This window comes from Zootoca vivipara, chromosome Z1 (assembly GCF_965207765.1).
Source record: "Zootoca vivipara chromosome Z1, rZooViv2.hap1.1, whole genome shotgun sequence".
Taxonomy (NCBI): Eukaryota; Metazoa; Chordata; class Lepidosauria; order Squamata; family Lacertidae; genus Zootoca; species Zootoca vivipara.
In genome coordinates, this window is record NC_142583.1 from 20,266,410 (window position 1) to 20,283,545 (window position 17,136).

General features: G+C 43.3%; 1 protein-coding gene and 2 long non-coding RNA genes across 3 annotated transcripts in view; 1 reads left to right on the plus strand and 2 right to left on the minus strand.

Moving 5' to 3' along the window:
- SGCZ (sarcoglycan zeta) overlaps nt 1-1,317 on the plus strand; it is a 120,125-nt gene extending 118,808 nt beyond the window's left edge. Inside the window, exon 6 of the mRNA XM_060278819.2 lies at nt 527-1,317. Coding sequence (XP_060134802.2) covers nt 527-724 — 198 coding nt within the window. The 3' untranslated portion in view covers nt 725-1,317. The remainder of the gene's footprint in view (nt 1-526) is intronic.
- On the minus strand, nt 773-5,676 carry LOC148687295 (uncharacterized). The gene is made up of 3 exons (XR_015947384.1): nt 5,407-5,676; nt 2,334-2,601; nt 773-910 (listed from the first exon to the last, which is right to left on the minus strand). It is a non-coding gene; the product is annotated as an uncharacterized LOC148687295 (long non-coding RNA).
- A 1,100-nt stretch (nt 5,677-6,776) lies between these two features.
- On the minus strand, nt 6,777-11,704 carry LOC148687296 (uncharacterized). Its single transcript, XR_015947385.1, has 3 exons — nt 11,541-11,704; nt 8,436-8,555; nt 6,777-6,902 (listed from the first exon to the last, which is right to left on the minus strand). It is a non-coding gene; the product is annotated as an uncharacterized LOC148687296 (long non-coding RNA).
- Nucleotides 11,705-17,136: the final 5,432 nt, after the last annotated feature.

Consider the following 17,136-nt stretch of genomic DNA (forward strand, 5'->3'; position numbering starts at 1 on the left):
CACTGTCTCCAAATGCCATATCCCACCTCCCAAACTCTCCCCTTTTCCTTCCCTGTCAGGTGGCACAAGAGGATAGAAGCCGCTCCATTTCCTTTGTCTCCCTCCACAACACGAGTCAGCTGTTGTGCAACTATTGCGCTGCGTTTCCTTTGTTGCACAACCTTTAAACGACTCCTGTGCTAGCGGACAGAGAATGTTCAACCAGGGCCCCATGTATTTATCATACCCTCTATGCCTGATATCTGTAGGTGAGTGTGTTTGCTTTTGCAGGCAAAATGGCACAAGTCACACGATAGGGAGGCATCTATAATATATACACCAGGCGTGTCCAGTTCCCAAGAGACTGCGATCTACACCCACTATAAAAATAACTGGCAGTTATAAAAACCCATTAGATTGAGCAAGTTGTTGAGCTTTTTTTTTTTGACCTAGATCAACCGGTAGATCGTGATCGACTGGTTGGACATGCCAGATATACACCATGAAAAGAGCTTTACATTCTTTTTTCTTCTCTTTTCCCTCCTAGATATTTTTAAATGCGGACTCAATCCGACTAGGAAATCTACCAGTGGGTACTTTTTCCTCTTCCTTCCCGCCAAGCTCATCAGCAGCTCGACAGACTATCTATGAGCTCTGCGTTTGTCCCAATGGTAAACTTTACCTTTCCCCAGCAGGAGCAGGCTCCACATGTCAATCCAGTAGCAACATCTGCTTGTGGAGCTGAAAAGACTCCCGATCCCTCCTCCTCACACCAGAATAGCCTTTTTGTTACTGTCCCTCTGCTTCACAGTTCTGCCCGGTTTCCTTCGTTCCATCATGAAGCTCCAAAACAACAGCCCACAGAGCATCCTCTTCCGGTGTAAGCAGGAATACAATGTGGCCTTTTTGTCTGGCTCGTGGACATAAACGACTGGAAGAAAGAAGGGGGAACAAAAACGGTTGTCTTCATCAGGAAACCTGGATCTTGGTATCACCTTTTGTCCAAAAGGGAGAATAACACAGGTGCCTTTGCTATAGATGAAGTGAAGCACATTGTTTTAGATTTTTGCAGGAACTGTAAATGAGAATCTGCACATATATATAAATATATATAATACATAAATATATATAGATAGATATAGATATAATGCTATACAAATTTTCCCAGAATCAAAAGGTGAGATGAATTGGTATAATAAATAAGTCTACTGTCTGAAAGCACAATTTTCATATGCCCATCACTTTTGGATGTAAACTTTTATCCCTGATTTTTAAAACTTTTGGAGCATTGTGTGATGCTTGCTTTGCTAAACAATTAAAATTCAATTCACGTTTTAAGCAGCAAGAGACAGAATCCCTCCCTGGTCGCCAGTCTGTTGTTACTGTTTATCTCCTACATCTGGGGTTTTGTAGGAAAAATTCTTTGAACACACTTAGCAATATAACAAGACCCAATTTTAGTTTTGTTCAGCACTTCAGTGATTTATATACAAAGCAATTTCTTTAAACAGTAGCATTCTGGGGTCAACGAATAGTCCGGGTGGGGGGAGAATATACCACTGAAGAAATTCCCATGATGATGTGATGGATAAATGGATGACCAAATAGATATTTTTCTAAATTTATAGGAGTTTATAATGGAAAAAAGAGCCATGCCTTGAACTGGAGCCCCCACAGATGTACAATGAGTTTTCACATGTGTGGGTTTCCTCATCCATTACAATGGAGACAGCAATTGCATGCGCGCACATGAAAAAGCCCAGAGACCAGCTTCGTTCATTGAAATGAACTGGAGGAAAGCACTATACAACCCCAAAACAGTGGCAGGTTTGGAGCATAATAGCTGCAGCTAAACAAAGCCATCTGAATTTAGTGCATTGGAATTCCTATCACGGTGAAAAAGTGCAGTGACGTTTTCTCTTGTTAGCAGCTATTATTAGATCTTCTCATGCAATTTCAAAACTAGGATTCTGAAATAAATTAAGAAAGTTCATGGGGGAGGGGTGCTTGGCCTTTGGTTACCCTGGCAGCCATATGCACCCCTAAAAGAGATCTCCAGATGATAAGGAAACCCTCCTGAACCATGTGGGAATGAGGCACTGGGGTACTGCTTGTTGGGCCAATTTGGGGTGATTTGTTACCTTCCCCCCACCACAGCAGCTCCAGTTACATCTGGAGAGGCTATTTTGAGTGAAGGTGCATATGGCTGCAAGGAGGGGACAGGCAACCTTTTTCCTGTGAACTTGCTTAGCTTGTTTTCAGGATATTTGTTTGTTTTATTAAATTTGTATACTGCCCTTCATCCGAAGATCACAGAGCGGTTCACAAAATCAAAACACAAGATGGACACTCACCCCTTCCACCGGGCGGGCAACTGTTGCAGTTCCTCACGCATGTTCGTCATCCCAGGGCAGTAAAACAGAACGCACATGGTCAGGCATCCATTGGGGGAATTCCCCTTGGCCACTTAGGCAGCTGGCTCAAGTTCCCGCCAGCTTCCGCAGTTCAAAATTGGCCAATGAGTGGCCTCCTCAGGGGTGGGGCATGCCTCGCTGGCTGAAAAGGCATGGGCTGCATGCTTGCCTGGGCAGCCGGCAAGGCATAAAAGCCAGAAGCGCCTTCCTACAACATAAAAATAAAAAATGAGAATACAAAATAATTTTTTTAAAAAAAACACACCAATCTCTCTCCTTCCCACAAATATGTTTAAAATGACATGGAATCTCTATACTTAAGCTTTTGGCTGATTAAGAAGTCGTTTTCACTTGGCATCTAAAGATATGTAAGAAAGGCGCTGGGCAAACCTCCCTGGGTAGCCACCGCAGAAACATATCTTGCAGCTTGCATAATTCAGGCAAGACTCCCTAAATCAGTATCTTTCCTCTTGAAACAACCTGTGTTTCAAACAAGTGACTGATTGCCAAGGCTGGTTTGCTTGTTACTTTCATGTGCTTGCTGCCACCTCTCAGGTTTTTCCTTCACTCCTCCAGCAATGTGCGCAACTTCCCAAACTTCATGGTTGTGCACATTACTGGAATCACTATGGGAGAAACCACTATGAAGTTATTTTCTGTTATTGATATTGTTTTATCATCCAAATTAATTGTTGTAAATCACGTTGAGCATTTTTTTAAAAAATAAAAGGCAATAAATAAATTTCAGTGGCAGCTAAGCTACTTGGAGGAACATGTAAATCAGGTCTCTGACTGGATAGCAGCACAATTCTGCCACAGTAGGGATCTATGGTTTCCTATTACATGAACAAGCTATGGCAAGCCTGAAAATCTCATGCTCCCCCACTCCTAAAGGAGATCAGAAGCAACTACCTCTAGTTTTAAATCAATCGGCATTCTCTGTGACTTCTGAACTGGGAGAACTATAGTTTGTTTAAACTATGGTTTCAGAACAAGCCAGGGTTTGAAACCATCATGTGATCCTGGCTTGTTCTTCTTAACCATAGCTTCAACAAATCACAGTTCAAATGCCATGGGAAACTGTGGTTTGTTTTAAACCGAAAGCAAAAATTTCCAATCTTCTCACAGGCATGTCAGAGCAGAAGGCAGTGCACCAACTTGAGGCTCAGTATGCTTTGTTCCCACACCAGAAACCGTGGTTTCCTCTTACATCTGACTTGAGTTGAACATTTTGTCAAAATATCAACTGGGACCCATATAAATTCAAAAAAATTTCAAAGTAATATTTGTTATATTAGCTAAGGGGTATCCAACATGATGCTCTCCATCATGTTGGTGGGACTATATTTCCCATCATCCCTCTCCATTAGCCATGTTAGATGGTGCAGTGGGGAGGGTTTCCAGAGCCTAAGAGCAGCTAGAGGGCAACAGGTTGGGTAACAAATTTCCAGACGAACCAAACAAATAAATAAAAATCCTATGAAGTCATAGGAGACAATGAACAGTAAGATGGTGCAGTCCAGGGGTAGGCAACCTAAGGCCCGTGGGCAGGATGTGGCCCAATCACCTTCTCAATCTGGCCCGCGGACGGTCCAGGAATCAGCGTGTTTTTACATGAATAGAATGTGTCCTTTTATTTAAAATGCATCTCTGGGTTATTTGTGGGGCATAGGAATTTGTTCATTCCCCCCCCCCCAAAAAAATATAGTCCGGCCCACCACATGGTCTGAGGGACGGTGGACTGGTCCACGGCGGGAAAAGGTTGCTGACCCCTGGTGTAGTCATTTAGTTAGCAGAACAAGAGGGCAACGTGTGAAACTGGAAGCATTCAGTTCATGGTTGAATTTCAGTATGAACTTACAGAGACTGTTTGGTTCCCTGGAAGTAAAGACTCTCCCCTATATTATATGTAGTCATAGATTTATAACCATATAAAATGAAAGAGAGGACAGAGGATTTGAAGGCTTTATAACTGAGCTCTAAAATGATCTCCAACTAGATGAATTTTCCTTTTGACATTTATGTGTTTATTTGTTAGTTGAAATGCCACACTGTTAATTTTAAACTGGAAAATGGGCACCTCAAGATAATGCACGCGTGTGAAAAGACTCTTGTCCCAGGCAATCAGAGCAAGTGTGGTAGTAACCAGAACTGAGTCCCCTTTCTCTGTTCTGCTCTCAGAGCAACCGCACCTCCCTACATGAACCAGATGTTTAGGAAAACATCTGGCTTGGCGATTGGACCAAGAGAGAGAGCAGTTCTAGGGCTTACCCAAAGGTTTCTGGGTTGTACAGCCAGCTCGCCAGCATTCCCTGGTTAACTCATGCCCTCTTTGAAAGTCTCTCCCTGTTGAATCAGGCAGTGCAGATGGGTGTCAGGCAAAACCAGATGAGTCCAAATAGCAAGGGAGAATTGAAAGGGGCCTGTTGAAATTGGGGAAAAGGTTGCTTTTGTATGAGCCCCTGCCCAAAAACAAACAAACAAACAAACCCTTCAGAATAAGACATGTCCATCACAGCAGTGTTACCAATTCACCAAATTCAAAGAATAACAGGAAGCTAAGGATTTCACTAAATCTGGTAGGGAAGCAGCCTCCCAACTGCCTGGACATTATTCATGGCCTCCTTGTCATTGGATACACTCATCTCAATGTCTGTGTTTCCACAATCAGTCAAACATCTAAGGAGCTAAAGTTAGCTGCATAATTAGACACTATATGTTCCCACCTCTCCATGAGGTTACAACAGTCAGGTGTAGTAATATTTTAACAAGGAATTGGGAACCTGTATCCTTCCAGATGTTGAACCCAAATTCTCATCAGCTCCAGCCAGCAGGGCCAATGGTCAGAGATGATGGCAATTGAAGTCCATCAATATCTGCAAGGCCAAAGGTTCCTCACCCCTGTTTTAAGTGCTCACTACATGGATTCCTCCATCTAGCATAGCATCACCATAATGGAATAACATACAATAGCATCTTATTGGTAAAGGATAATAATATATTCCACCCTTACCTTCGTAGAGTGCGAGTGAAATGCAGTAGAAATTACAGGAAGAAGTGGGAGTAGCAGGGCTGTTAGAAATTCTCTTGATCTTTTTGACTGGCTAGCTGGTCACTTGAGTCCTGTAGCATTTTAACTTTTGATTCAGCTTGTTTGAACAAACACTTTTTTTATTCTGCCTTCATTGTATTTTGATGTGGCTTGGCTGTATGACTGAATTTATGTTCTGCAAATGAAGAATGGATAAAACTAGTTATCAAGTTCAAACACCACAGGAGTTGGAAGCAAACTTCAGGTTTCAAGTTGAATCAGGATTGGGGAAGGTTGACGGCTAGGTTCAAAGGTCTGCTCTTTAAAATATTAAATTTCAGACTGCCTTAAAAAGAAAAGCAGTGTAATTTTCCAACATTTTGTATTGGTTTCCCCCTTTTACAGCCCACAATAACAAGATGTATCATTCCTGCATCTGTGGTCTGAAATACAGGAGAGACAATCGTACTCCTTCCTTTCTAAATGGCATCCCCATGCATTTTGTTTAGAGCTGTCTATAACCAAGCTACAGGAGTGGTTGGCATACTGAGGTGGTGTTGCAGAGCTGCTTACCTGAATGAGGCCGGGCAAGATGGCATCAAGGTCTGGGGCTTTGTTGATATACTGGTGGAACCAATCCTGGTCTCCTGCCACAATGTCCCCACAAAACCCTGGCCTCACCTTTGCCCCACACCTGCACCATCCAGGTGAGCAGCATTGATGCCCATGGCGGGAGGGTGACTCCATGGCTCTGCCCCACCTCACCAGCTGCTTCTGCCTAACTGGCAATGAATTTTTAAGGGCTCAAGCAGAGTCCTTCTGCAGTCCTGCTACATGAGAGCTGTAAGGTAAAGGGCCCCTGACCATTAGGTCCAGTCGTGACCGACTCTGGGGTTGCGGTGCTCATCTAGCGTTATTGGCCAAGGGAGCCGGCGTACAGCTTCCAGGTCATGTGGCCAGCATGACTAAGCCGCTTCTGGTGAACCAGAGCAGCACATGGAAACGCCGTTTACCTTCCCGCTGTAGTGGTACCTATTTATCTACTTGCACTTTGATGTGCTTTCGAACTGCTAGGTTGGCAGGACCTGGGACCGAGCAACGGGAGCTCACCCCGTCACAGGGATTTGAAGCGCCAACCTTCTGATCAGCAAGCCCAATGCTCTGTGGTTTAACCCACAGCGCCACCCGCATCCCATGAGAGCTGTAGTTGGCAGGAATTAAACATAGGACTTTCCACATTCCATGCACGTCCTGTACCCCTGAGCTAGGTCCATGTGCTTACAGAGCATCCCTGAAGTATGGCAACCTGCCATTCAGTAGCCACTTACCAGTAGTCCAGTAGTCCAAGGAGAAGGCCTCCAGCAGAGTTGAATGGGGAGCCACGTGAATTGCCAAACCGGGTACAACCCCGCTTCTCCAATATGATTCTTCTTGGATCATGCCAAATACCAATAACATAATAATGTTCTTCCTTTTACCTGGAAAGTTTTTTTCAAGAGGAGGAAATGTAAGCTTAAAAGACTGGTGCTATGACTCCCTCCCTCAAATCAGGCCACTTTTTCAAATATTGCCCTCTCAGTTTGCATCCCAAGGAAAATGGTACCTCACTTTTCCAGATTTCCTGGTCTCCTCAGAATTATCCCTACTGCATCATATACAATGGAGTCTAGTATATAACTAGACAATTATTCACTCTTTGTATGACTACATATTACATAGCAAAAACCGCAAAAATGGGGGAATCCCTGCTACAAGGTTAGTGGATACTGTCTCTTGTTTATTTATTTGTTTTTAAATAAAAGTATACAACGACCTCTTTGAACACTGTTACTTGTATGTTGGGTTGGTTCTGTTCTTTTATTAAACGGCAGTTCATGTATTGGTTTAATATTAAAGACCAAAGACTGATACTTCTGTTATATCTAACACAACACTGCACCTTCAGCTCCTCTCTGTTGGAATGAAGAGAATGATGCAATGTACAAGACAGTAACATGCTTTAGATCTGTGAAGTATTATGTGCTTTCAGTATTTGCCTTTTTCATTCATTTTGAAGGGAAAGTGAGTTTGGGTTGTTGAATTATTCTCTTCTTCATGCATAAGATATCTATCTCACTCATCAGGGAATGTGTACTGAAAATGTGCCAAAAAGTGGTGGTGGGGGGTTTGCTGGTTGGTTGGTTGGGTTTTTCTTCTTCCTCAGTTGAATTTTCAGATCAAGGTCTGGATTCTAAGTTTCTGCTCCATGCATGGAATGAGCTTCTGCTCCTGGAAGGAAAGTTGCTTTCATGGATGAACCCTCCCTGACTGAATAAAACGAATGACTGTCCACAAACAGAATAAACGTAGTTTGGATAGTCAGCAGCGTAGCTAGCCACTCGGGTGCCCGGTGCAGCGTGCGCGTCCTACAGCCGGGGGATGGGGCGAGCTGCCTATGGGGGTCGGGTGCACTGCGTGGAACCTCTCCACAGCCTCCCCCTCAGCTATAGGGCAGCTGAGGGAGAGGAGGTGGGCAGATGCAAGCCCCACGCTGCCGTTTCAGAGAGTGCTGAGCCGTCACTCCCAGGAGAGATGCTTGGCTCTGGCACGCTGCAGGCCCCATCGTAAGTGCCAGCCCCCGCGGTGTGGCACCTAGTGCCAGCCGTGTTTCGTTGCGTTTGTTGACTGAACTAAAAAGTTTTGTGAGCCCAATTAATTTTTAAAAACTCATATTTTTGTCATTTTGTCACCCCCCCCGCCCCGTGATGACACCCGGGGCGGACCACACCCACCGCAGCCCCCTTCCTCCGCCACTATGGATAGCACTGTTGGGCTCTAAGCCTGCATTTATTTATTTCTCCACTGATCTGACTGGAATATACAAGTAGAGGATGAAAGAAAATGACCAACCAACAGCTGTAATGACAAGTGATTGGTTTCTTTGGGAGTCCCTTTACCATTCATTTAAATGTCAATCAAATAATCAAACAAACATATAGACAACCCTGGTTTGTAAGTGCCGGTTCACTCACTATGACATAATTGCAAAATACTCTCTCAAGTTCAAATGTCCAATGGTTTTGTTGTGTTTATCAGGGTGTACTAACTTTTCCTTTTTCTCCTTTTGCTACTTTCATGTCAATGTTGTTCTTCTGTAAATAGATATATAAAAAGACGGAACTATTTTCTTACACACTCTATGCAATATGTTTGTAAAATTGCAATATTACCAAATTACAAAAGCTGTGCTTTTGTACTCTCTCTTGCTTTATGTGAAACAAGACTTTTTTCTATTTAAATGAATTGATTGTCTTATAAACTGTAGATAACCTATTAATTCACAAGCAGTATATGAATATCTTGGATTTTGTTGTTGCAGTAGTAGTTTATTTTAAACTAAATTACAGCAAGGTTTTGGAAACGGGGACCTGTCCTTATCAGAAAAGAGGAACTTTCGACTCATTTGATACTATTTTTTTGTATTTTCTCCATTCACTTCATATTTGGGATTAGATCTTCCAGATGGCGGCAAACAGAAAAAAATAAGCATCTAAATTCTACCCATGACAAACAATTAACTGTCTGCCAGGGCTGGTGCTCTGAACAGACAAGACAGCAGAGACAGTCTGAGCGCACTTTGGTGCTCACTTCAGGACACAATTTGCTTAGATTAAGGACAGCCTGGCCACAGCATGAGGTTTTAAAAGACAAGATGGAACTCTGCTAGTTTCTTGTGTCGCCTAGCAGCCCTTTAACTAATAGGTGCAGAACTGGCCAAATACAATGAGGTTAGCAGGTCCACAACTCCATCTTACAAAATGCTGCTGTAATGGCACAGAAGGCTTCTTCCACCTTCCTTGGGGCTAAGTCCTTGACATGGAAAAAGGCAGTATATAAATGATGATGACACTCAAAGTGGGGGCAGTAGGATGAGTGCACAAGCTCAACCCCTCGTTGCCATTCCAACAACCTTTTAGGATTTGGAGGGCAAACACACGAAGCTGGGAGCTTCCGTTCCTTGTGGAGGCTCCCCCCCCCCATGTTTTAGAATCATGGAAAACCACAGGGAAGCTCCACAAATGTGTGTGTGTGTGTGTGTGTGTGTGTGTGTGTGTGTATGCTCCATATTATATAAGTTTGCCATCTAATTCATGGAGGGAAATTGGTGCCTCCACATACCCCCAATACAGAATACCTGAACAGGGTTAGGGGCAAAGTTTCCTGGGTTTCATGGCCTGCACCTCTGGTAGGGTTGCCAGACTCAATAGAGGACAGGACTTCTGTGCCTTTATTTGCCCTGCTCTCTTTTGAGTCTGGAAACCTTAAAGAGAAACCAGCAGACCCTTTGTTTAAGCAAAGGGTCTGCTGGTTTCTCTTTAAGGTTTCCAGACACAAAAGAGAGCAGGGCAAATAAAGGCACAGAAGTCCTGTCCTCTATTGAGTCTGGCAACCCTAACCTCTGGTTCAAAACCTAGGCATCTTAACCCTGCTAAATTACTTTGGGATCTAACCAACCACACCAATAATCAGCTGCCCGCAAGGAAGTTTTCTGCATCTATTTCCTAAACAGCAGACTTCCTCACTCACACATCACACATGACTAACCATGAAGCAACTTTTGCAGTCAATTGGTGACACATGGTGGTGGTCTTTGGATCCTGGTCTTAGTAATTAATCACACTTTCTTCTAAAATCAGTTGCTTCTTTTACAGCTTACCTGTTGTATGCAGGCATATCAAGTCAACTAATGGAAGTTGATCCTAGTAATTTTTTAAAAAATCAGCATTTCCCCATCTTCCCCAACCACTGGTCCTGTTAGCTAGGGATCATGGGAGTTGTAGGCCAAAATATCTGGAGGGCCTCAGTTTGGGGATGCATGATCTAAACTAACAACTACGTTAAATATGGAGCAAGTATTATAAAACAAATGACTGATGCACTGGTGCAAAGCCTGTGGGGGAAACTTAGAAATCTAAATGTACTTCACATAGATATTTCAGCTGGGTATGAACCAACGGAATGCATTCTTTTCCAGGGCCTACAATTTTCAGTGATACAGCAAACCACCTGCACACAATAGCAGCCTCTTACGGGCACAGTATCACATGGTAAGAAAATGTATTGGGCTATCTCCTAAAACCTATTCATTACATTATCCTCCAGTTTCCCAAACCTTGCATGGATTTAACATGTTAGATTTTTGAGGGAGGGGAAAAGATTAGTTTTTCAGTCTAGTACATTATATACTTTTTAGAAGGTTAAAAATTATATATCTAAACAACAGAAATTTACTAGTGGCCATATATTTCTGATAACTGAAAGGGAAAAATACATTGAAATCATGATGCCTCATTTTGCAGGACAGTATAATTTCATTCTTCCTAGAAAAGCCTCTATACAAGCCAATATAAACTAAATTTGATACTGTACAGTCCGTCTAACAAGTTTTACTTGGGTTAGACTCTTGTGATAAAGTATTTACATTCCAACACAAAATTTATAAATGGTGTATTATTCCCTTTTAGGAAAACAAAAGAATTGTTTATTACTAGAATTGATGAAAAAGTATATCAATGTATTATCATGTTGTGAAGTATGAAGAGCTATGTTATATCAGTTTTTAAATATATGTAAATAAAAACCTTTAATATATATGGTTGTTAAATGTGAGCCTTCCTGTGAACTATGCTGCTCGTGTCTGATAATCCTTTGGGAGCAGCGACTAAATATGACATCAGGTGGTGAAGAAATTGTGCCAGAGACTTTTCAAGTCACATGTAAGGAAGACATGGTTTTCCTTTCCAAGCTGCTGCACTTTCTAACATTTTGCATAATCTGTTTGTAGCAAGAATGAAGGACAGGCCTAGGGGCTGAATGTAGACTTGGCCCTCTTGATGTCCCCCAGTTTATGGATCACCCTCAGGCCACAACGCTCTCCCTAAGCCTCGTCTCTCAATGGCCCAGTTTTGCAGCCCCCTTGGGTGCTCTTTCCTGCTTGGAATGTGTCCTTGAACTCTAATAAGACCCTTTGCTTGCCTGGATGGATGATCTCTTTGGCGGGTGTCGAAACCTCTTACATTAGTGTAGATGGATGTAGCCTACTGAACAAAAGTAAGACTCACTGTTTTTCCACTCACTTTTTTAGCCTCTGGCCCTACCATCACTGGGGTGCAGCCCCTGGAATGTGGTCCATGAGGTGTTTCACCTGTAATGAAACATCTCTCTGCAGGTTAAGAAGCGTTTAGAGGAAAGAAGCCAGTGGCCACAGCAGTGATTCAGTCTGATGCTTCTCAAAGTCACAGGCCCTTAAAAGAAAAAGGGAAGCCGAGTTATGCCAGGTGTGTTAACGCTGCCTCCCAGCACCAACCCCTTGCCCGACCCTATGCCATTCTGGTGAGCCCAGTTGTCAAAGCTTACTGGGCAATAGAGGCAGTTGGGGCAGCAATCGTGCATCCAGAATAACACTGAGCTGGGGGAGCAGGCTCTCCCTGCCTCTATCCACTGCCATCACCTGCTAAGCGTACCCAGGAGGCTCTTAGCTGGGCACTTTGAGGGAGCAGAGGGTACTTTGCCCAGGGCCATCTTTAGCATATGTGCCGCTGGGGTGCAAAGATCCACCCAGCGCCCCCAAATGAAACATTATTTTGACTCACCCGCCGGAGCGCTGCTTACAATCATGTGTGACGCCATTGCCGCCTATTGCCTGCCTGATAAGCGGAAGCAGCCACCTGTCACTCACGACTGATGCAGCACCAGCCAATACACAGCGGACATTGCTGCAGTCACCAATCGCCCGCTGGGTAGATAGTTAAGAGCTTAGGTGGCTTCAGTGGCGGCACCTGGCACCCCCTAGAATTTGGCGCCCGGGTGCCCCGCACCCCTTGCACCCTCCGGGTAAAGACAGCCCTGGGTACGCCAAACCCAATGCATTAACCACCTCTTCTGTGCCTCTGGTTTGAAGATGACAGGGACTGGATAAGCAGAAACAGCCAATTTAAGAGTCTGCTTATGAGATTATTTTATTTCTTTAAAATTATATTCTGCCTTTGTCATACAATAACCCAAGGGAGCTAAACAGTAAGTCATTAAAACAACACACAAAATCAATAGATCAATGCAAAGCACAGGAGGAGAAGAAGAAAAAAGTCAGGGGAGGGACTCCAAAGCAACACAACAACAGCCAGAGATGCCTTTAAATATCCGTAGAAGTTTACCAGCACACAAAAACACAGAAAGTAGAGGGAAACTTATTGTTAGGCAATTTATGTGGTGGGATATCATCGGCTTCTTATTGTTGATGAAGAACCCATTTGGCACTCAAGGCTGTGCAGAAACTCTGCAGTGACCAACACTGGTAATGCTGAAGATGAGAGCTGCCACTGAAGTTTGCCTAGAGCAGGGATGGGGAATCAGGGGCGAAACGTAGCCTTTCTATGTGGGTTCTATCAGGGCTCTCCCCAGGCCACACCCCTCTGCAACCCTGCACAAACACTTCTGTCAACATGTCCTTAAGTTGAAATAATGCCTCTTGAGTGCCTGGAAGGGGTGTGTGTGTGTTGGTGTTGTATGGCTAGAAAGTAGACTACTGTTCAAAGGTCTCAGCCATTGCTTCTGGCTCCACCCACCACCAACATGTGGACCCGGGAAGACTTCCCACAAGGGAATGTGGCACTCTGGCTGAAAAAGCTCCCCATCCCCCATCCCCACCACCCGAGTGAAATGTCCAGGTGAATCTGTGGGTTTCTTCTTGGGCCAAAAATTCAAGGATTCTCGAGGAAAGCAAAAAAAAAATGAATAACATAATCTGCCTTGTGGCAGCAGGGGTAGGCGGCAGCCTGCATACCATAAGCAAAAACGATGGCCCGTACTCAAGCGATCGCTCTAAGCAAATGAAAAAAAAATGGGATTATCGAAGAGTGGCAGATAACCAGAGGGACAGAGTGGGGCATACTTGAAATGAAGTGTTCGTGGTAAGCTTATGGACAGATGGACACCTGGCACAAAATATCTGGAACGTGTTTGGATACAATGTTCGGTGGGAACTGGAAGCTGGGCGCTCTTGCCTGCAGGTTCTGCTTGTGGGTTTCCCCATGATCATCTGGTTGTCGACTGTGAGAACAAAGTGCTAGGCAAGATGCGGCAGAGATCTTCTTAAGTTCTTAAAAGTAGGAAGGAAGGAAGGAATTAGTACCAGTTTAAGAAACAACATATTTTTCTGTTTTCTGCTTTCATTTTATCCCAAAAGGTTGAGCCCCTTATTAAGTTGTTATTCCACCAACATTTCCCTGACTTGATCCCTGCTTGCCCTCCCTTTGACCTCCCAAGCTCCTTCCAATTGAGGGTCTCCCAAATACGCTGTGACAGATGTTAAATGCCACATCAGATGTACAAATGCGCTGTTATCGTCCCCGTCTGTCAGATGTATTTTGACATAGCAGCCAGAGCAGTTCCTGCCGTCAGCTAGCTGCTGATTTAGTCGTAACAGCACGTTGCATCTTTATATTTTAAAAATGGTGAGATTTCTTTTTATTGCTTTGTACTGAGAGTTCGGTTAGATACTGATCTGTACAAACCTCAGCATCTGTCGGTGCCTCACCTGACAAGTAAAGGAGTCAGCAAGCACATTGTTGGCATTAGAACTGGAGACATTAGGAACCTGATTCTGATTGTCCCTGGATCAAGGACAGATTGGTGTATAATCAAAAGGAGAGGCCTTAAGTTGTGTGTTTGACCAAGACTGGGACCTTCCAGACCTCCTCGTTGCCCGCAATGAGGACTCCCACCTGCAAGAGATAAAAGAAAGGTTCCTAGAGAACCATAAACAAAACTTTTCCTCTAGTTACACAAGCAAGCAGGTGATCCACAAACATTTTAGATATGTAGGTGGGTGAGAATAAAGCACACGCTCCACTGAATCTCATACAAAGATTTTGTTTCATCTTTCATGGCACCCAGCAGTCATGTAATATTCTGGCTTTCAAGGCTGAAGTTCATTTATATGAATTCCAGTTATTCACATGACCTTCAGACAGGGATTGGGAAGAATATGCCTGGTCCAAAATAATGATAAGGTGGAAGGTTTTAGCTATGCCTGCCTATTTGCGGTTAGCAGGTCCTTGCTTTGTGGAGAAAAGACTAATGTGGAGGCCTAATCATAGAAGTGCCTCACTAAGCGGAGCTGTAGATATACCGTAAATTAAGAAGGAAGGAAGAAAACAGAACTCATAATTAGTGCAGAATAGGCTGGTTGTGCTTTCTTTATGAGGAGCACCGTGAACTCTATAAATGCTCAGAGGTGTCTTCTTCATAATGGTCCACTCCCTGAAAACCTGGTGGTTGCCAGGGATTTGACTGGGAAATGCATGTGAAGAACAGGCTGCTACCTTTCCATTCAGCTAGATCAGGGGTCAGAGGTTTAAGGTTTTAAGTTTGTTTTAGCGTAAAACTTAACAACGTCATAAAACCAATGAGCCATTGCTATTTGCTCTGCAGGCAACTTGTGGAGATGAATAAATATATGCTGTATACAGCGCACACATGATTTGTTATTCGAAAAGTTGCTTCTGTGAATTCTCATATATTACAAATTAATATCTTCACCCTAGGCAAGAAGCTCAAGAAGGTCCATGGGAAATGTTAAGAGTTCCCCCTGGGAAACAGTGATTGAAGGTTGCCTGAGAATATAGAGCCCTCTGTGTAGGAAAATCTCTCCTGTGGACTCTCAACAGGGAGTAACCAGCAGGAACAGCAGCCTATAGCAATGATATGGACCGAGAAGAACTCCAGTCCTTTATACTCTCGCCAAAGCCCTAGCAGCATCTATGGCTTATTCCTAATTTAAAAACACACTTCTGGCTGTACACAGAGAATCATTCTTAACCATCCTAGATTCTTCCGAACATGCCTGAAGGCATTTCAGTGTGTAAGGCCCCAGGGTAATTAAACATTCCTCAGAAACTCTTGAAGGGCTCTCATTGATGCAATTGTGACTTTCTTCGACGCAAACTTGTATCTAATCCGACAGAAAAAGTTCTATATAGGGATTAACCCTGGGCATGCTCTTCAGCGCAAGGGCTCAGCTGAATATGTTGGTCCAAATCCAGACTTAGATGTGTGTGTGTGGCTGCTATATTGCACATTACTAGCAGCAGCGCCGACATCTAAATTTGGTGAGATTTGGGGGTTTGCATCCTGAACAAAAGTGTGCATGGGTGGGAGCACTGGCCAAATGCACATTACAACAGAGATTCATATATATTTGAACAAGGGGTCAAATAAAAGCATGCACAGAAAATTGTATAATTGCAGTGTCTTCACTGATGTATTCAGGCGATGACAAAAATGTGGGTAAAAATACATTTTCCTCACCAATCCATTCCATCTCAACCTTTGATTTTTGGGAAAGCCCTTGTGGAAACTTTGGCTGTGTACACATCATATGTTTAAAGCACACATCCAACCCCCCCCCCAAAACCACTGTGAACTATAGTTTCTATCCCTTATAGAGTAACAGAGTAACAAACTGGAGTTCCCAGCATTCTTTGGGAGGGATGCTTTGAATGTGTTTTAAATATATAGTGTGTACACATCACTATGGCCATTAAACCGCTTTGTTTTAGAAAGTGTACTTCATAGTTGTTACATGGAATATTTATAACTCTGCCCAAATTGTCATCACCATCACTTTTAACATACCAACATTTGGAAAAACTTTGAACTTAGGCTTTACATAGAGCTCCCTCTTCTCTCTAAACACCCAGAACACATGTCAGCTCACCAGGCAACCTCACTCTTAAATATTTGTTGATATTAAGGTCGTTTAGGAAAATTATCCTCTGCCTTGGGCGCCTATCTACATTAGCCTGGTTCCCTGAAGAGAATTTTACAATGAATAAAAGTTAATGTGGGTGGGTGAGGGAAAGAAATTGTTCTTCTATGCCCCTTAGTATACTTAAGAGATCAGTTTTAACCAAAAGTCGCCAGGCTTCAGAGACACTTGCAAAAGGAACTCTCCTCATCATTACACTGCATACCCTCTTTGCCAGCAAGACAGATTTCAGAGTAACGCCTTGGAAATGAGGGGAGCAAAGGTGGAGCGAAATTCATTTGGGTTGCATTCAATGTGGACCTATCTAATTCCAAACTGAAACAGGAACCAAAACACAGCTTACCTTTGAAATCTACACTTCCCTGAATTTTGTGGTTTATTTTTCCACTCCCCCCTACACCCCAAAAAGGTATCTTTTTAAAAAGTGTATATTAGGTAAAAATTTGCACAAACATTCATATATTGGTTGCAAAATGCATTATATTTTTTTTTGGGGGGGGTTGCTTGTGAAAATATGCACCTTAAGAAAAACTGCATACAAACAAGAGAAGAGAAATGTGCACCAGTTTCCATGTGGATTTCTTTTTAATTGCACACTGATACTGAAATGGTGTGAACTAAACTTAAGTCTGGAAAAATGAAGACTGAAGAGGTACTAGCACTGACAAAATTGTCCATCCCCAGTTAACTGATGAGGGAGTTCAAGTAAAATAAAAAAGGGACAACATCTTTCCTGTTTTACTGCAGATGCCTTCCTCTGTCAAACTCCTTTACAGGCCTCCTTCTCCTTCTCCTTTGTTCTGATTCCACCCCGCATGACATCTCTGGTTTGTGCAGAAGCACTGCTGTGAGGCACCCCATAGGGAGCTGCTTTAAAAACTTGTGGAACCTGGAAGGGAACCTTT